The sequence below is a fragment of the Cynoglossus semilaevis genome, chromosome 17 (genome assembly GCF_000523025.1).
Source record: "Cynoglossus semilaevis isolate Cse_v1.0 chromosome 17, Cse_v1.0, whole genome shotgun sequence".
Taxonomy (NCBI): domain Eukaryota; kingdom Metazoa; phylum Chordata; class Actinopteri; order Pleuronectiformes; family Cynoglossidae; genus Cynoglossus; species Cynoglossus semilaevis.
In genome coordinates, this window is record NC_024323.1 from 2,519,237 (window position 1) to 2,538,670 (window position 19,434).

A 19,434-nucleotide genomic window follows, 5' to 3' on the forward strand; every position below is an offset into this window, starting at 1 on the left:
GAACTCTTTAGGATGTTTTCTATACGAGTCAGGCAGAAGAAAAAAAAACATGGAGATTCTCTCACTAGACCTCCGTCCTCTCCTGTGGCAGCGTCCATCCCACGTAATTATGTGAGGCCACAAATAGAAAAGCAGTTTACTCCCCTCCTCGCTAGGCAGAAGATTCCTGTGTTTTGTTTTGTTTTGTTTTTTTTGTTTTTTATTGTTTTGTTTTCAAGGTTGTACCGAGCCGAGAGAACGGTTGGATTGTAGTGATTAGAAAGAGCTAACTTTCCCACTCAAGCTATGACAGGATATTTACAGCAGGACGGATTAACGGCTAATTCTTCAAGTGAGAACAAACACTTTCTGTGTTTGACTTTGCATGCCGAAAATCCAACAACTGAAAATTTGATGTTTGAGTTATAGGGCTTGGATGAACATCCTGCACAAACATGGACACATTCAAATAAGATGTGACTCTGGTTGTTGTGTAACCATGACCAGTGAGTCATGAGAGCGTGTCTCTGTGGTGGCTGTCAGAGGAAGAAGTCTGCCTGGGGTGGAAACAGGGGAGATGGTCTGAGCTGTCGGTTAAGTCAGAAGATGGATGTTTGGGTTTGTTTGTGTTTGCCTCCAAAGCCAATGGTCTGACCCGGATGTGCAAGTGGAGTTTCGACAGAACTGTGGCATGATGTAGACACAAATGTGATCATATCCGCATGAAAACACATGCTGTGTCTACATACTGTACTGAACATGGCAGCCCAGGAGGCGTCCAGGGGCCGTGGGCAGAAAACAAATGAGCCGTCCTCTTTATATAATCCTTTAAAAAACAGCAGAATCAACTGGAAGCCTTGGACAATGAATGGACAGATGAACATGGCTGTTTGTAGCCATTGGTTTAGAAATAGATGGATGGATGATAGATAGAGGAAAGATAGATAGATAGATAGATAGATAGATAGATAGATGGATGGATAGATGGATGGATGGATGGATAGATGATAGATGGATGAATGGATGGATGGATAGATGGATGGATGGATAGATATATAGATGGATGGATGGTTGGATAATTTAGATAGATGGATGGTTGGATAGATAGATCCATCGGAAGTTCCCTTTGGAAAATTAAGGAGTTTTTAGATCCCCATGCAGTATTCGGACATGTACATTTTTAGTCATTTTGAGATTGCGATGTTTTCCCTGACTCACCCCTCCTCCACTTGCCCCCTCCTCCAACCCGTGTAGCTCTGGCAGGAATATGCAAAACCCGAGGGAGTGGTGGGTTTGTATTTGTACGTGAGAAAAGGCAATTTGTCAGAGACCTCAGGGAGCCCCGCGGTGATGACAGGAGAATTACAGTGGCCGTGTAACGGAGGCATTGAACATCTAACGTGGGGACGGGATGAGAAGGGATGAGGAGCCGAGGCTCCGCGTGTCCTGGGAGCTGTTTGTTTTCAGAGTTGCGTAGGCAGTCGTATTTGTATACATACAGTATGTCTGTCTGTGCTGCTGCTCTCCCACTACAGGAGAGCTTAGCATGCACACACACACACACACACATAGGTACGCCTTAGCTGTCTGTCGTACGAGTCTGGATCCCGGCCGTGCCTCCGCAGCAACGTTATCATCCAAAGAGGCAAAGAGCCAGCTTCTGATTTAATAAGCTGCCTGGGGAGTAACAGAGAGGTGTGGAGGCACTATCAGCTGATAACTGTTCTCCCTGCAAGCCCAGCTTTCCTCTCTGATAGCCCATAGTGAGTGTGTGTGTGTGTGTGTGTGTGTGCGCACCACCCTGTGTGTACTGATTTATTAGGCTGCGAGGACAAATTTTGTCTCAGAACAGTCATTGTGGGATATTTTGATTTCGTAAGAGCAGATTTCTTAAAACTTTAATGTACTTTCAGATTGAATACTTTACGGATTCGCAGGATAAAAAGGCTGGGGCCGCCTTTTTAAAGGGAGTCTAGAATTCATATTGTAAAAACACTCAGTGGGCCAGGGGCCAGGTGGCACTCAGGTACACTCTTTTTATTCTTCTTACGCAACAGTTTCATTAAATTCATATTATATGTGTTCATCGAGAAACACCTAGGTTTTTTGGACACTGAAAAGTCTATTCATTTTGTGCAAAAGTAAAATGGAAAACTTTTTTTCAGTTAGACTCTAGAAAGAATTCCCTTCAAAACCACACTGTGACGGCTGTTAGCCTTCATATAGCAGTTATGTAGAAAATAACTAAAAGAAAAGACATAAATTTAGCCTTTGACAAACAAAAAAACTTAACTTTGACATTGAAAAGCTAATGTTAGCTTTCGTCCTACACTCAAAGTTAGTTAAACGCTTAGCATAGCTATAGTTATTCAATCCAGACGGGTGTGGCCGGGGAAGTGCTTGGTGCATCAATTTACATGAGATGCAAAGATTACGGCGTCAGTGTAAGCAGTGCAGCCCACGTCAGCGGGCTGCAGCCCACTTCAAATATGTCCATCTTCATTAGCCTCAAACAGACAGCAGAGAAAGGTCCACACATGATGAAGGCTGATTAAGACAGTCCTGGATTGAGGCTAGTCTTTATAGCACTAGCCTCCATCGATGCATCCAATAACATGATGTTGGTGCAGACAAGCAACAGGACAGACGAGCAAAGACACGGCAGTGAATACAACAGCATCCTTGAAGCCGGCACTGAAGAGTCTGAGTCTCAACAAAGAAAGGAGAAACAGAAATGCTGGAATTCACTTTATTTATTTTTTTAATATTTAATATTTCATACTTTTTTTTTAAATCTACTTTGTTAAGTTGTGGGTTACGTCTTGGCCTTGGAGTTCCACAGAGTCTACGTGTAACAAAACAGCATAGAATTAATCATTTTCAAGCAAAAGAAAAGAAGTAACAGAAATGACAAAAATTTAAAAAATAATATATGTATTTTTCGTTGGTTGTTTTTTTTTTACCATTTATATGACATGCTAGGAGATACATGGGATATATGAGTCCGCCTGCAATCGCTCTAGCAGTTGACAGTTCAGTCTAATTCGTTACTTTTTATAGCAGTCTGCTAAACCAATGTTTAAATATAAGCTAACATGACATCCTTCTGCTGCAGATGTAGAAGAATCAATAGTTACTTAGCAACACTAACATAACTAGCTTCATAGTTAAGGTCAGCTGTTCCCAGTCACTGAGCCCCTTCTATATTCCAACCAGGTTGACGCAACCCCAGCTCCACACATATATATATAAAACCACCATTTATTTGGTTATTAAAATACCAGGGTTTGTTTGTTTGTTTGTTTGTTTGTTTTATCGCAAACCGCCATCACATTTTCTATTTCCACACCCCGTATTGTCAACACCACACTTTGGGAATCCCTCATTCAGGTTCAAGTTAACATCTAAAGGTGAAGGATGAGTTCATGAGAGGTTTTATAAACTCAGTTTTTCTGACTGCACGCCAAAAACAGCTCTGTCTTGTTTTATGAAGTGACAGAAGTGGTGGGAGTCTGCACTTGGACACTGATTACTTTAGAGAGATTCAGGCAATCTTGGGCGGTTTGACTGCCTCTTCGCATCTTAAAAGAACCAGAAGATAACTAGTTTACATGTTGCTGACCTGAAGTGATTGCTGGCTTTTCTAAACTTAAAGCTTTGACCTTTTTCTTAACCTTTAAGTCATGTTAATTAATTAAGGGACCGCTGGTTCTCCCTCCTCCTCCCTTCAGGGGTTGCCACAGCTGATCATTCGCCTCCATCTTGCCCTATCCCTCTCCCCTTTCCTGCTGTGACATAACCATCTCTACGTCCTCCTTCGTTAGGTCCATGAATCTTCTCTGTCTCCAACGTCCTTCGTCCAACAGGTCATCGTGTTTCCTCTCGTTAGCACGCGTTCAAACCATCTAAACTACAGCTCTTAAACTTTATCTAACTTTCTCAGTAGACCAAGCTAACATGCAGTATTCTGAGAAACTTTTCTGGACTATAAGTCCAATTTTTTTCTTAAACAGCCTCTCATCACAACAGGCTGTAATTAATAGCCCAAAAGGGATAGGCCAAAAAAAGTTTTTTACACTAAATATCTGGGCAAAAGTTTTGCTTGAAAGGGATAGGCCAAAAAAAGTTTTTTAAATATCTGGGCAAAAGTTTTGCTTACAATAGCAAATTTAAACAAAATAGCAAATCGTTCTAAATTACAGGTTTGATGTCCATCTGTCAATCACTGTCCAAAAAACAATCAATACATGTGCTCATTCCAGTAGTGGATTCTGCACACTCAGCGTGTCTGGTTTTTCATAGTGACACCTTCATACTGAAAGTGTCTCCTTTTTTTTTTTTTTTAGGCCACAGATTACCTCTTCCTGCGTACTGTACAGATACTGTAATCCGCCTCAAAGTCGAAGTATGTTTGAGTGTGTGTTTGTGCACATAAATAGTACTGTGGTGTGGCCACCGTGACCCGCTGCTGACACCGATGATTGATCCCGTTGCTGGAATAAATGCTTGTGCACCGCGGAGCATGCGGGGTCCGCTGAAACGCAGCCAGGTGGAAAATTAGAAATCTCTTCATCCCCGCTCCATTTGAAATCCGATATCTCCCATCCTCCCCTTTGCGCAAGCCATTTTCCTCAGCCAATACATCAATAAATGAGTGACATTTGAGTACATGTGTGTAAATATATGCATAGTTAAGAGGCAGGCCCCTTTTTGGGGGAGGTACAGAAAAAACATTAGCATGCACTAACGTTAAGATTTCGTCCTGCTCCACATGCGGCCTCGTGCTCACTCACGAGTGCAACCAGCCACATACACATTCACTGAAGTCGTACAGTGTGTTCTGGGTGTCAGATGGAGGTGTAATGGTGCCTGCGGTATGAAATAAATCAAAGTCAGGCGTCCTCTGGGTGCCGCACCTGAGCTCAGGTCTGCACCTACAGGCACACAGGGACACTAATGTTGTCTTACGGTAACATTTCCTGTCTTTTCCTAACTACTAACATCTATCTCTTTATGTTGTCCAGGTACTTCTGCCCAGGGTAGCTCCCTCCTGGCCTCCCTCCCCATCCCGGGACGGCCCCTCCAGCCTCAACTCGACCTCAAGCACCTCCTGCCCTTCAGACTAAATGGCTCCTCCCCCCTCAGCCTCTTCCCCAACTTCAACACAGTGAGTCCAAGAACATCTTGTTATAGTTCATTTGGCCTAGTCAGTGTTCAGGGTCAATTCCAAGACCTGGTCGAATATTTGTAGTCACAGAAATGAAAGAACTGTAATGTTCTAAAGGTGATAAAGCAGTGTTTCTTAAAGTGTAGGACAGGGTTCATCGACGTGTACCTCCCACGTCGACACATTGTTTTTTCTCTTAATAGCCCTACTTTACAGTATTGCTCCCTGTTTGACATTACATCAGGGTTGTCAAACATATGGCCTGGGGCCCAAAACTGGCCCGCTATGGGGTTCAAAACGGCCCTCTTAATGAATTTTGAAAGAGAAAAAATGGCTTCAAGTTCTTAATGTTTTGTCATTATATTTTAATAAATATGAATATTTTCTAATATAGTGGTACTTGTACTTGAAAACTCATTAAGCCGTAAGTGGCCCCTACACCAAAATGAGTTTGATCCTACACTGTTGACCATTGACTGTGACTAAGGTTTTTTTAAAGTTCTTGAAACTGTCTACTATTTGTTTGAAATGCAAACATCTGCTCCAGATCATATTTGAAATCGAGACCGGGACAATGGCGGTCCTTTAAAAACACTCACAGAAACAGGAAAACCAATTAATTCTGCCAACTACAGATATTTCTCCCAGACCCCAGATGGCCTGTTAATAAAGAGGAGTCTAATTAGATACAGGAGAAATACCACGTCTCTCAGTGCTGGAGGAAAACAAATGCTAAAAGGTCTGTCCTTGCAACAGGAAGACATTTGTCTTTTTACATTTCTGTCATGTTTCGTCTGTGAAAATGCAATTTGTGATGAAAAAAACGAGACGGGAGCTGAACAAATGTGAAGAAAATATGCAACTATTGATTAGAAAAAGGCCCGGCGGACACAGTAGAATGATTTTTTTTTACCCCGTGGGCAGAGAGAGCTTTTATAATTTAAGGGTCAGAGTAGCGATCCACATGCTTAATAAATTTTCTGTCACTTCACGCTGGTTGACTGCTCTCGTTATGAGGCGGGATGGTGGGGGGAACGGAGCGTCTATAAAACTGTGTCCTTAAATCTTAGCCGCCTTGTTATCCACTTCCTCATTATCTCCGCTGCCAGGCCTCGTCCTGCGGCTCCGTACAGAGGACCTCACCTCGGGATCAGGACGCTAATCTTTATTCCATCGTCGTCTGACCTCCCGGCCCCGCGGCCGTCACCTCAGTATCAGCGTCTCTGCAGATGAGAGAGCATTATTACTTTGTTTCTAACGTCACCGTCACACTGTTCACTTCCTCGACGCCTGTGCTCTGATACCTGGCCTCAGCTACGGTGTCCAGAATTAAACATCTGCGTCTTTGATCCTTCAGCAGCTACTACACTGTGTGTTTGTGTGTGTGTGTGTGTGTGTGTGTGTGTGTGCGCAGGTACTGTGTTTCTTTGATCCGGGCTCCACACTTTGTCTTTGAGCTCACTTACTTATTGCACGCTGTTATAACATTTTCCTCTTGTCTGTCGTTTGAAAATGAAACCCAAGCCTCGGTCTCCTGCTTCAAGATACACTTCACATGCTTTATTTATTTATTTTTTTCTTCAAATAAAAGGATTGTAGTGTAAGTGAGAAACCCAAACAGAGACACAAAGAAAAAGAAGAGTCTGGAAAATGGTAGCGAGAAGATAGTGCCTTAAAAAGGTGCTTGAAACACTTGAAATTAAATCATATTATGCCTTTTCTTTTAAAGGTGGTTAAATGGGTCTGACTATTGTTATTACCATACAATAATGGAGGATTTGTACACAAAAAGCCATTATGTGAATACCCTGCTTTCAGCCAGAGTTTTGTAACAGATTAAAAAAAAATTTAAAAATGTTCTGCAAAATTTACTAAAAAAATTACTACTAAGAAAAGTAAACTTTTTTTCAAACTGACCTGAATTAAGAAAATATGCCTTAAATATTTGAAATTAGCTTCACGTCATGTTAAAACCTTACTCGAATATATTAAAAAATCCAATCATCCATGAATAAAAATTGAAATTTCAATAATAATTAAAAAATATGTATTTTAATTATTTATAAAATGCAAAATATACATTCATTGTTAATAATTTTTTTGCTACCTATGCCAAAAAATATATATATAAAAATCAACCTGGGTAGCCAAAATAACATATTTTATTCATATAAAAACATAAAGAATAGAAATTACGCTTAACAGAACATTATTTTATTACAAAAAAAAATATTTTTTTATCTACAAAAAAAGATGATGTTTTGATTATTAATTTATGTTTACTATACTAATTTACGATTATTAACATACTATTATTTAGTTTCAATTTGAAAGAATACTCTACACAGTCCAGGATCCGGATCTGGGAAAAGTTGAGTGAGAGACCAAGACAGACAGAGACACAGAGACATCTGGTTGTTTCCTACAATTGAGGACATGTTTGAGGGGGTGGTTCTGTGATTCTGTGTGTGTGTGTGTGTGTGTGTGTGTCAGGGACGTCTCCTGTCTGGTATACAAAAAGTGCAGTTTATTCTCTTGCCTACCGCTGCAGGTCATGAGGTTGTCTCCACAGCCCTGTGGAGGCCTGAACATGCCCAGCAGCAAAGGCAGAGAGGAGAACAATCACTCGTCCAACGCCTCCATGTATTTATATTAGCGGTGGAGGTGAGAGGGCAGCTCTCCGCTGCATGGTTTTGTCTGTGTTTTGCTTACGTTTCGTTGGGAAATTTGCTTTATTTTGTCAAACCCATGTCTGGGCCTTTGTTTGGCTCTGTTTATATCTGAATGTGTAATCTGTCTAGTAACAAAAAATAATAATTTTCAAAATAATTTTTCTAAAGAAATTAATTGCCAGTTTTTGGTCTCTTTCAGTAAAACATCATTTCCATTTTATTTAATCATTCTTATATGGGAGTCGACAAAGAGATGATTTGTAACTGGTCGATGTCTAACGCTAATTGTCGTTCTCAGTGTTGTGATTAGCAATTTCAGGTCAAAGTACAGAGAATTGAGAGACGAAGAAAATTGAGGAAGTAGAGAAAATGTCGAGAAAATAGGAGAAAGACAATTTCGGTCTTATTTAGCAGTATTTGATGATAAAGCATGAAGTGCTGTCCCATAGAGGCGAATCGCAAGTAACCTTGTAAACTATCACTTGTCCTGCTTTATTGTCTGTTTTCCTCTAAACGGGATTCTTACACAACTGAATTGTGCATGGTATGTTTCGGATTTATTCAGTTGAAAATGTAAATGTGAAAATATGAATTTTCCCCACATACCACCAGAGGGCGCGAACGTACCACTGGTGATATGCGTACCACAGTTTGAGAACCACTGCTTTAGATGTTATGAACACAGGGATACTGTATGTTCAAATCCAGTTTTCTGGCCCGTGACTCCATACGTTGGATCGTGATACATTCACTTCCTTTCATTTTTGTTGGGCGTTTTTGAGAACTTTTTGCCCTTCATTACGGCTCCCAAGCGTGAGTCAGACTCTTCTGATCTTTTTACGTCTTAGACTATGATGTCACCACTGTGTTAGTGTACTTGTGTACAGTATGTGAGTTACGAATATTGAATTACTTCGCACCACAAGAACGGAAATCCGACATAAGTCGAGGACCACCTATACTTCTCAGGGACTTAGGGGGAACCAGTAACCAATCCCAGTTGTTATCAGGCAAGTGGACGATAAAACAAAGTTACAACATGCAAACTACTATGAGTTAGAGTGTTTAAACATATGCACATTTAGCTTCAAGACTACCAACTGTGTGGCCGACACTGACAAAAATAATAATAATAATAATAATAATAATCTAATGCACTGTAAGACCAAGGTATTCAAAGACAGATGTGTGGACCACTGTGTGAGGCCACACCTCCATCTTCAGCAGTCACCTTGACATTTGTTTCCACAGGAGAAAATTTGTGAAAAGAAAAGGAGTTTTGACTTCATCTCCATTGTTTCTTCCTTTGAGAAACTAATAGAAGCATCTGTATAAAAAAGTGAAAATGTCATCCCTGCTGCCCTTTTCTTTTAGTTACCTCAGTTCTTTATTACCACTCTGTGGTTTATGTGTGTCTGCACTCAGAATGACCCCAGAGCCAACAGATACTGTAGTACTGATTAAACTTCTTTGTACTGATGAAGGGCCCAGAGTGCTGCAACCCTAATGTTGTCCTAAACCCAGTTGGTATTGCTTCAGTAGAGGCGTCTGTTGCACTAAAAAGAGATTCCTCTTCTTCTTTTCAACTCACTGACGGTTGGTTAACGTTACAGTGTGTAACATTTCCAGCAGCGTTTTATTCCAGATGATTCGAACTGACAGCACTTCTCCTCGCGCTGACCTTGAAAGTCAAATGTGCTGAGTGTAAATCAATGGTTTTTTTAACAGTGTGAAGCTTGAGCGCAGCCACACAAATAAGTACGCCCTTAAAAAGGTTGATGATACAGTATAAATTTACTGCTTGTGTTCGTGGGGGTTACGTTGTTCCTGAAAGAGCAACCTTAGGTTTACAAGTCTGGAGCAGCATGGCTCTAGACGAGAGCACACACAACTGTGAGTACTGATGGAATCTGCTAGTACTGTGTTGACGTACAAGGAATTCAGACTGTGCGTATCTGATGTAAACAACGCTGGTTTGAAAATACGCAGAGGGCCCTGAACAGATACTGGGTGCAGTCGATTTGAACTGGGACTGTTGAAATGAATGCGTTAATCACTTAAATTACTTTGTGAATAGTAATCTGATTACAATTTTAACTAATGACCTTCACTTTACGTCCAATAATTCCTTCGTCTCCTCATTTATCGTTGTTCTAACACACAGTCAGTACACCCGTTATTATTTACACACACTGCAGGCGTTAAAAACACCCTCTCATCCAACAGAGGCTTCAACTTCCAGTCGGTTGTGTCGGACCAGCCTCGTCGAGCACAGGGCAGTTAATGAGTTTACGGCTGACGAGCTGACAACTGGATTGTTAGGGACTGTTGGCTCATTAATAACTTTGAGGACAACAGCTTCAGCAAAGTTTTGAAAGCAACTCTCGCCTCGCTCTAGAAGCAACGGTTTGGATGAACAGATGCATGATGACTAAAATCCACTGACTCTGTCAGAAAACCTCTACATAGTTATTACATTTTTTTCAGTAAGATTTAAGTTGTACGTAGTTGTATGTAGTTGTTTAGCTACAATTAAACTATCTACCTGCTGTTATTTGTCTTTCTGTTCCGGCAATATACAGAAAAAACATTATTGGTTATATTAAACTGTGATGATTTAACACGAATAATCAGGGGTTGCCCTGGCAACCCCTGAAAATCACAATTAATTACAATCAATATTTTTTGATGAATAATCACGAATAATTGTACTTGTGACTAATCACAATTGTGATGGATCATGATTAATTGCAATTGTGATTAATGATGAATAATCACAATTATTACACTTGTGATTAATCATGATTATTCACGACTAATTACAATTGTGATTAATCATGACTTATTATACTGTGATAAATCATGGTTAATCCACAGCTACCCTGTGATTTTTCTGATTAAAAGTTCCAATTGATTGACAGCCCTAATTAAAACATAATACAGGTCAGAGTACGACCTGGAGTCGTACAACAACCAGAAAGTGGTTTTCAGCCCCAGGTGGCGATACTGTAATTAGACTCTGTAACATGCAGTGTAACAGCACAGCGTCAATCTCAAAGTCCTGAACTAAAATGGCACTCATTGTCCCAGATGTGCACAGAAATATGAACGAGAACCAAATATCCTCCAGGTTCCCTCCACCCTCTGGTTTCATCTCCACCCTCAAATCGCAACACCAACTCAGCAGTCCGGTCCAGAGACTGGGACAAAAGACGCATTTATAGCAGCAGGTTCAGGGTGGCTGCCAATAGACAATGGACACATTCTTCAGCTTCTCAAACACGTAGCTGTGTGCAGGCTGTCCTGCTGCAGTGGACAGAGGGGCAGCAGCAGAGACAGAGGTGAGGGGTTTTTATGCCGAGGGTTTGGCTGCTGGGCCAAGATAAATCAGCAACAGCAGAGTGTGTCTGTCCTAAAGCTCGGGTCGTGATCATGACATGTTGACAGGATTAGTGTGGCTACTGATTCTTCTAACCTACTATATATTGATTAAACTATCTTTAGTTGGCAGTAATTAACTTTTAGCTGTTTTGGGGCGTATTTAATTTAACATTGACAATTCAACAAATTCAATTCAACGAATAGTTTTCGTAACTGTCTTACATTGTCTGGTTAAAAACCTGGGAATTTCATTTATTTGAGTCTAGAAACTATAGATATTCTTGTCTTAAATCCAACATTATATCCAATAATAATACCTCCATTTGTATTTACCGTCACCGTATGACACATAACTACATAAAAGAGAGTAAAAAAAGGTGAGTCAAGGTGGTCAGGGGTGCTGCTGTGAAATCCGCCGTCATCCAGGAATTCCAAATCTCTGATGAAGCGTCAGCTCTCACAGTGTTCCGTTCAGCGGTCTCACGGTATCGGTACCGAGGTGCTCTCTGTGCACATTTATATATATATATATATATGTCATTTATATGGGCTGCGGTGGCTTATAATGTGTTTTATAGGCCTGTCTGAGATAACAGTGCAGTCATTACCACATTAGTGTTCCAGCTGGAGTCAGGCTTTACAACAACAGGGAGACATATTCTACAGAGACCGTTCACACAGAAACATGTCGGACAAATGTGAGACGCGTACCCAGCACAGAGTGTGAAACACTGATGACATATGGTGGGATTTAAAGTGTACCACTAGGAATGGAGCGGTTATTAATTGCGACTATTTTAACTAGAACTTAAAGCTAACCTTTGAGCATATTTCTAGCTAATACTCTGCAAACTGTAATGTCTTTTTGCTGCTATTGCTCATACATACATAGAGATTAAAGTAGCTTTGCCTGCCTCGGGAGTATCATTTGGCTAACGTTATTCATTTGGCTAACATGTATTTGAGCCTTTAAAATTTTAAATATTTGTATTATTAGTTTAACCTTAATTTTTCTTTTATCTGTTTGTTTGGTTGGTTTTTATTGCTAGATTTTGGCTTTTTCTTTGCAATGTTTTTATATATCTAACTTAACATTTGGCTAATTCCTCAGCTCTATTTCTATCTTAGCTGGTTTGTCATATTTTCTGAACCTCTACACTATGTCCAACATACTGTATGGACCCCATTTATTTTGGACATTTTTTAATTTGCACTATTTGTGGAAAAATCAATGCCTTTTTTTTTCTTAGCTTCTCCTGGGTGTTGGTCAGATGAGAATTGACCAACTGATGGTTGTATCTGTTTATGTTTCTCTCAGATGGACCCTGTCCAGAAGGCGGTGATCAACCACACATTTGGTGTCCCCCAGCCCCTCAAGAAGAAACAGATCATCTCCTGCAACATTTGCCACCTGCGCTTCAACTCAACCGTAAGAGATTCTCTTTATGTTCTCTGCCTGTCTGCTAATGGGAGCCATGCAGAGGTTATGAAAAGGACAGTAACAGGGAGAGAGAGAGAGAGAGAGAGAGAGAGAGTGTTTTACCAAAAAGTCGTCTTTGCCTCAAAGCTATTTTCTCAAATGTTTATTTTTAAAACCTGTTCCGCAAATACCCGTAGAGCCCTTATGTGTCTCAGTGACTTATTTGATTCCCCTATAAAACGTGTCTGTTTACGCTGGTGCTGCTTTCTTTTATGCAAATTGGTGTAACTTCAAATACGTCAAATCAAATGTTAGCTTTAAGATGCAATCAGAGATGCAATCCAATAGGCAGCATTTTGACACACACGCACGCACGTACGTCCCATGACATTTGAAGGCGCATTAACAAAAATAAAAGCCAAATAAAACCCTGAAGACGAGTCATCGTTGTAACCGTGACTCAAAACCACACACAGACACACACAGAGGTAAAAAAAAATTTAAAACGAAGACTGAGTCACCAGGGACAAGAGGCCTGCAGACAAGCAACTGTCATTGTCTTCTTTCACAGCACAGCGACATCAGCACAAGTGTCAGGCCCGAGTGTGGCTTTATCTGATACTTTCGGAGCGTCACTACATTTCCGACTCCTCCGTGAACCCACCCTGGACTCTGTTCGCGTATTACATCACCGTGGTTACGTGAAAAAGTCACTGGAAGGTCAAGCTTCACAAGTGTGAAGTGTATCTTAATCTTAATGAAGACTAATGTAGAAATTGTATCAGTTCTGCTGTCCGTGCTAGAGGCACGTGTGTTAAACTCGAGGGCCGGGGGCCAAATACGGCCCACCAAGTCATTCTGTATGGTCCGTGGGAGCTTAGAAAACATTTAATAAAGTCTATGCAGCACTGTTTCTTAACCTGATAAATTGAAGTTATTAAGGTTTTTTTTATTATTCTTTTCCGTTTTTAAGCTAGGTGCAGCAATTTTTTGGGGGGGGGTTAAGCCTTTAGTCTCGAACATCAAAGAAATTTGTTTTTCTCTGTAGAGAAAGACAAATTTCAGTGGCTGCTAAAATAAGCACTTTTACACCTTGCGACCATAACCGTGTCCACCCGATTTAGCCTAGTGTTTATTTTAGTTTATTTTCGAACAGTGTTGGAACGGCCCTCAATCATCAGAGCGATCTCGGTACACCACTGTTTCCTACTGTAGTCGTGCCGGCTGTAGTGACGATGTGAAAACCAATCCTCATTTCACACCTTGTTCCTCTGCCTCCGCTGAGACCCACTTGTGTTTAGAGTCTGGTGGTGGAGAAGGAGTCACCTGAGTTTCTCACTTCACACAAATCTCTAAAGCCTTGTCATGGCAGATCAGCCACAATTTGGTTAGTTTTTCCAGAAGCTTCAGAGCTATTTTTAGGCCCACAGTAGAGTCTGTGTAGTATGTTAGCGTCTGAATGTTTCACTGCATGATGTTTGGTGTCTGTGTGGAGTTTTGTGTGTTTGTAGTAGAGTAGAGTAGTATATATTTATAAGAATAGATATAAATATATATCTATAAATAGATCGATATATGGTATAAAAAGTTAAGTAGCTAACAGTTAGCTTTGTTGTGGGAACCCTTTGTCTTTTGCTTGTATCGCAAATCATTTTTTCCCATAAGAAATAACGAAGTTGATGACCACGTGAATTGAACGGGTGAGGGCAAGGGTATAAATAACGGTTAGGCAAACGTTTGTACTGGTTAATGTTAGGATAAGAGGTTAGGAAGTCCCATACCTCAACTCAAAGTACACAATACGTACTTTAAATAGTCTGCAGTAGTAACATAATTGTCCAGCAGAGGGTGCACTAAATGGAGCCTGGAGGATGTGAGAAGCAAAATAATTATATATAACTCCTCAAAGAACTGAAGAAGTCAAGAACATTTCCGTGTTTGTCTTCCTGTCTGATTAATAATCAGCGTACTGGGTGTGTGTGTTTAGCTTTCTCCAGGCCAGAAGAACTGTCATGACGAAAAAAAACATTTCAGAAATAGTGAATATTGGGCCCTAAAGCTTTGTAAGAACCTAGAATAAACAGCTTTTTTCTGCCTTTGTACTTTTGTATAATGAATGTGCTACTGCTTTAGCAGTAACCCGCAAAGTGAAGCTGATGAAAGAAGATGTTTTGTATGCAGGCGGTTCCCTGGTGGCCCATATCGCTTTTCTAAAGGTCAAGCATATTACATAAAAATTCCCAGAAGTCATTTTTTTAATAATATGGCAGCTCTTGTGTCTTTACCTATAACTTTGTACTTTTCTGGTGATGCAGGACAAACAGTATTTTTCGTATAAATTGCTTATGAGACTGGATGTTGTGTTGATGCTCGGTAAACAAGAGAAATCCACATCTTCATTTCATCGTCTAATTCAAAGGAGCTCACTGTTTCTAAGTCCTTCTGTGCCACTTTAGTCTTCACTCAGGAGTTCTTCAGAGCAAAGTTCCGTGTCCGTGTACACACGAGTTTTCTGGTCCCTGACGATTTATGTGATGATTTCCTCGAGGCGGTTAAAGTGGATCAGAGCTCCCGTCTGAACGAATGCTTCTTACCTCGGTCCTCTTGTCAAAACACACACGCAGCCCCGGTTAAACAGAGGAATGCTGTGTTATTGACCGCACACTATTTGAGCTGGTACAATATCACAATATTTATTTTTGTTTTATTGTTTCTTTGACATATGGTCCTTAGGTTATATTAAGGATCTAAACACAAGAGCTAAGTCTGTTCTATATACAGTAGCTGTGATCTAAACATCAGAGACAGACAGGAGTGGAGAAACAACTGACGTCCACAGAAGATCTCTGATGTGTTCTAGATGTTTGGACCTGTTCTAATTTTAAACCAGTGAAGGCCATTAGAACAAAATGGATTTTGTGTGTTTTGGAATTTGGGCTACACAGATAAAATACATTTCACTTGAGTTGACCTAGCATCTGAGCTCTTTTAAAAAAATGCGTACACCTGTAAATACATGTTGGTCACACCAAACAGCGGAACCTCGATTGTCGAACGCTTCACTTTTCGAAGAATTTGGTTCACGAAAAAAAATCTTTAACCAAAAATTGCCCCGGTTTTCATTCCATAACAAGAGACAATGTGAGTGTCTGCTTGGTGCTAAAAATGTTGGCTGATTTTGTCGGTATTTCTTGAAATATTTCGAAGAAAGTTAGTGGCAACAATAGAAACGAAGAAACATTATACGAAAGCATGAGAGTGGCGCTCGTCTTTCAGGTCTGGCTTAGCAAAGTCATCGATTTGTACCATCATTAAGAACAAGGAAGCAATAAAAGAAGCTAAGGTTGCCAAAGGAGTGACTGTGATCACCAAGCAAAGATCTCACACGTTAGAAGAAGTGGAATAGTTGCTATTGATATGGATAACGAACAGCAGTTGGTTGGCTACAGTATTTCAGAGACAACAATTTGTGAGAAAGCTAAGCGAACATTTTGCGCAACCACGACTCCTCAGCACCTGTTAGGATGAATGAAACGCATTTCCTATTCATAGCTTTATTCTTTATTCAGTTTTATGGTAGATTCAATCGTCATTGGTTTCGTGTATGAACTTGTTCACAAAATACTGTTGAAAAAAGATGAATACGCAGATGTCCAGGATCCACAAACGGATTATTCCATTTTACATTGATTCCTGTGGGGAAAATTGTTTCACTTTTCAAACTTTTTGGTTAATGAACGGCCTTCAGGAACAAATTAAGTTCGAAAACTAAGGTTCCACTGTATTCATATATAATAATCAGAGTAAATCTCTACTTCCTCCATCTACAGTTGGCTTCTTCTATCTACCCAGAGCTGATGAGGTGCTAACCCTTTAGAGTCGTTTAACTTTTAGTAAATAATCTTTGTATTGATCTCTGTGGTATTTCCATGTACCTGCTGTAGGCCAGTTCTGACAACTTGTTCTGCAAGAAATCCAGGCTCGGATTCAGTTAGAATAATTGAAATACGAAGGTCAGATGCGATTTACACAGTGTGAGTTTAAAAACTGCTGTCAGTCGAAGGCTTTGTTTTGTTTTTTTCCCGATTCAGATTCTGAGTTTGTATGCAGATGACGTACTGTTCCTGTCAAACGCGTGTCACGAGTTGTTCTCTTCCACATGTCTATGATTTTCCAGAGCTTGACTCTGACGATGCAAATCAATAGGGCAGCGTTGGAGATCGAATCCTCTCTCTTCTTACATTTTACATATGCAATTATACCTCTGGCCTGACGGTGCGGCGGTGCTGTTATCAGGAGAAAACAGACTTGCTGTCTAACATGCCTGCAAGAGAGCACGTATGCAGACGTCCGTTTTAACATTTACTGCACGTGTTCCTTTGGTCCCCGGCAACCCAGACTGTGATGTGTTCTTTGTGCGTGCCATTCTGAATCTGTGTTTCCTATTGTTTGCCCCACAGAACCAAGCTGAAGCCCACTACAAGGGCCACAAGCACGCCAGGAAACTCAAAGCCATGGAGGCCCAGAAGAACAGGCACCGACGATCTGGTGAGGCCTCGAACATGGGCCGAGATAGAGACAGAGATCGAGACAAAGAGCGAGAGAGGGATCGGAGCAAGACGTCGTCGTCAGAGACAACTCTCCCTGCACTGATGGACGCAAGCGTGGAGGATGGAACAGGTTTGTACAACAGAAAGTAGCATTGAGCAGCAATCTGTCTGTGTCAGAGCAAGCCTCGGTTTCCCCCTTTTCCCAGAAACCTCTTCATTTGTCCAAATTACCTGTGGTTCTTCCTCCTGGTCTCGCTGCATCTCACTGTCACTCTGCTCTTTTATGCCACACCTTGGGATTAGATTGTCCGTACACATTGTCTTATCCAGACAGAGAGTCCCACTCTGCATTCACACCTCAGCGTTTCCCGTCTCTTTCCGTCCAAACTCAAGCCAACTCTCCGTCTCTACGTCCCCGTGCCTCGTGACAAATGGACACCTCTGAAGCTTTGGGATTGTGGGATACCTCAGAATGAGAGATGTCGGATAAATAAAAAAAGGGCTGGCTGAGATTGGAAGGAACCTCACTGGGATAGTTTTTAATAACTTTGACTTTTTTTCCCATCACTCTGTTCAATGGGCTGTCTATCTCAGAGAGGTGACGGTAAAGTCGCCATCTATGTCTGTACTGGATGGACATGCTATAAATATATATAGACCACATATCGAAAAGCAAAGCAAAAATTATAAACACACATTTAGATATATAAAATATACAGTAGTAGCGCTGTCAACCGATTATGAGTAATCGCAGGGTATCAGATGATTCAAATCATGATTAATTGTGATCAGAGTAAGATTGAACAGAAGTAGTAACAGTGCGGAATAGAAATAAAAAAGAGAGAGTACAATCTTTGGCACAGCAAAAGAACCTTTTGAGGCTTTGAACCTAACTTTTTAAATGTTAACATTTGGTGCTAACCTCAGTTCAGCTGAGGCGTGTATCGGATTCTTTTTCCATCAGCGACTGTAAGTGTAAACCTTAGATTACGATATTTTCTCTCCATTCCCTCCATATGTTTTATCTTAAAAATAATACATTTTTATAATAATAATAATAATAATAATAATAATAATAATAATAATAATGATCATAATAATAATGATAAATAATGAATAATTAAAACTCTGTTATAAACATATATGGCTAAAAAAATATTTAAAATGTGGATGAAACCTTATCGAGTTTTTGGTGCATTTTCTTTTTTTATTATTTGATTAAAAGCACAAAAGCTAAAACCGCTGTTATGCAGATGACACACTGCTTGCATGTGTCAGTTCCACCACAAATGTTTGGATTATAAACCACTATAACTGCTTTAGTAACACCTAAAACAGAAAGTAATAATATTAGTTTCAGTCTATTTGGATCTTCTGCCCTAACCACAATCCCCAGCACCACACCCTGTACCTTTTGTAAAATATTTAATACCAGGTCGGTAGTAAAGAAGGAGGTAGAACTTTTCCATAGCTCCAACTTTAACTCACTGAACACGAATCACTTCAAAGGGTATTTGAATGCCTGGTGAGACCATTTAGTCCTCATCCTTCACTCCGAACCCTTTTATTTCTCTATCCAAGGTTAGGTGGACAACTGAACTATTTCCTTCCTCCTTCCCTCTCATCTTCAGGCAACCCTCTGGACGAGATCACTATCTGGACAGAATTTCAAAATGCTCTCGGATGCTGTTTGAAATGTCAGAGAACAGAACTAAAGGTTGCCGGAAAAAAAAAAAAAAGAAGCCAGGTTAATTCTCCCTCACAAACATTTAGTTAGTCCGGCAGTGCGGACTGAGAGTCTCCTTCGGAATGGAGAAAGTGGACAAAAGACTCGGACTCTGATAATGCTCTCATCAAATCTCATTTTAATACTCTTTGCTGTTGCAAAGGAGAGCCCTGAAAGCAGCAGCAGGCCAAATGAGATGATGAGCTGAAAATGAAAGATAAGATGAAATGAATAAAGGAGACCGATGGAGGGGAGAGGGAATAAAAGAGAACTGAAGAAAGAAGGGAAGTGTCGGCAGGGAGAGAGAAAATACATCAGTCACAGATAGTTTTGTGCCGTGAATAATTTTACACTTTCAAGGCAATTTTGTGAAGAGGAACTCTCTTTTAATAATCCCAATTGTGTGATTCTCCTGATGTGAAATTGAAACGCAGCAGTGCGAGCCAGGGCTGAACGCACGACAATGCCAACCTGGAATAGAAGAGCGCTCCAAATTAACACTCTATGAAATGAGTTGTGTCTGCCATGAAACTGAAGAG

At 40.5% G+C, this 19,434-nt stretch overlaps 1 protein-coding gene across 2 annotated transcripts in view; it reads left to right on the forward strand.

Moving 5' to 3' along the window:
- znf385c (zinc finger protein 385C) overlaps positions 1–19,434 on the forward strand; it is an 83,317-nt gene that overhangs the window by 55,580 nt on the left and 8,303 nt on the right. For both annotated transcript variants that reach the window (XM_025064847.1, XM_008329246.3), the window contains exons 2-4: positions 5,004–5,146; positions 12,518–12,628; positions 17,080–17,299. In XM_025064847.1, coding sequence (XP_024920615.1) covers positions 5,004–5,146; positions 12,518–12,628; positions 17,080–17,299 — 474 coding nt within the window. The remainder of the gene's footprint in view (positions 1–5,003; positions 5,147–12,517; positions 12,629–17,079; positions 17,300–19,434) is intronic.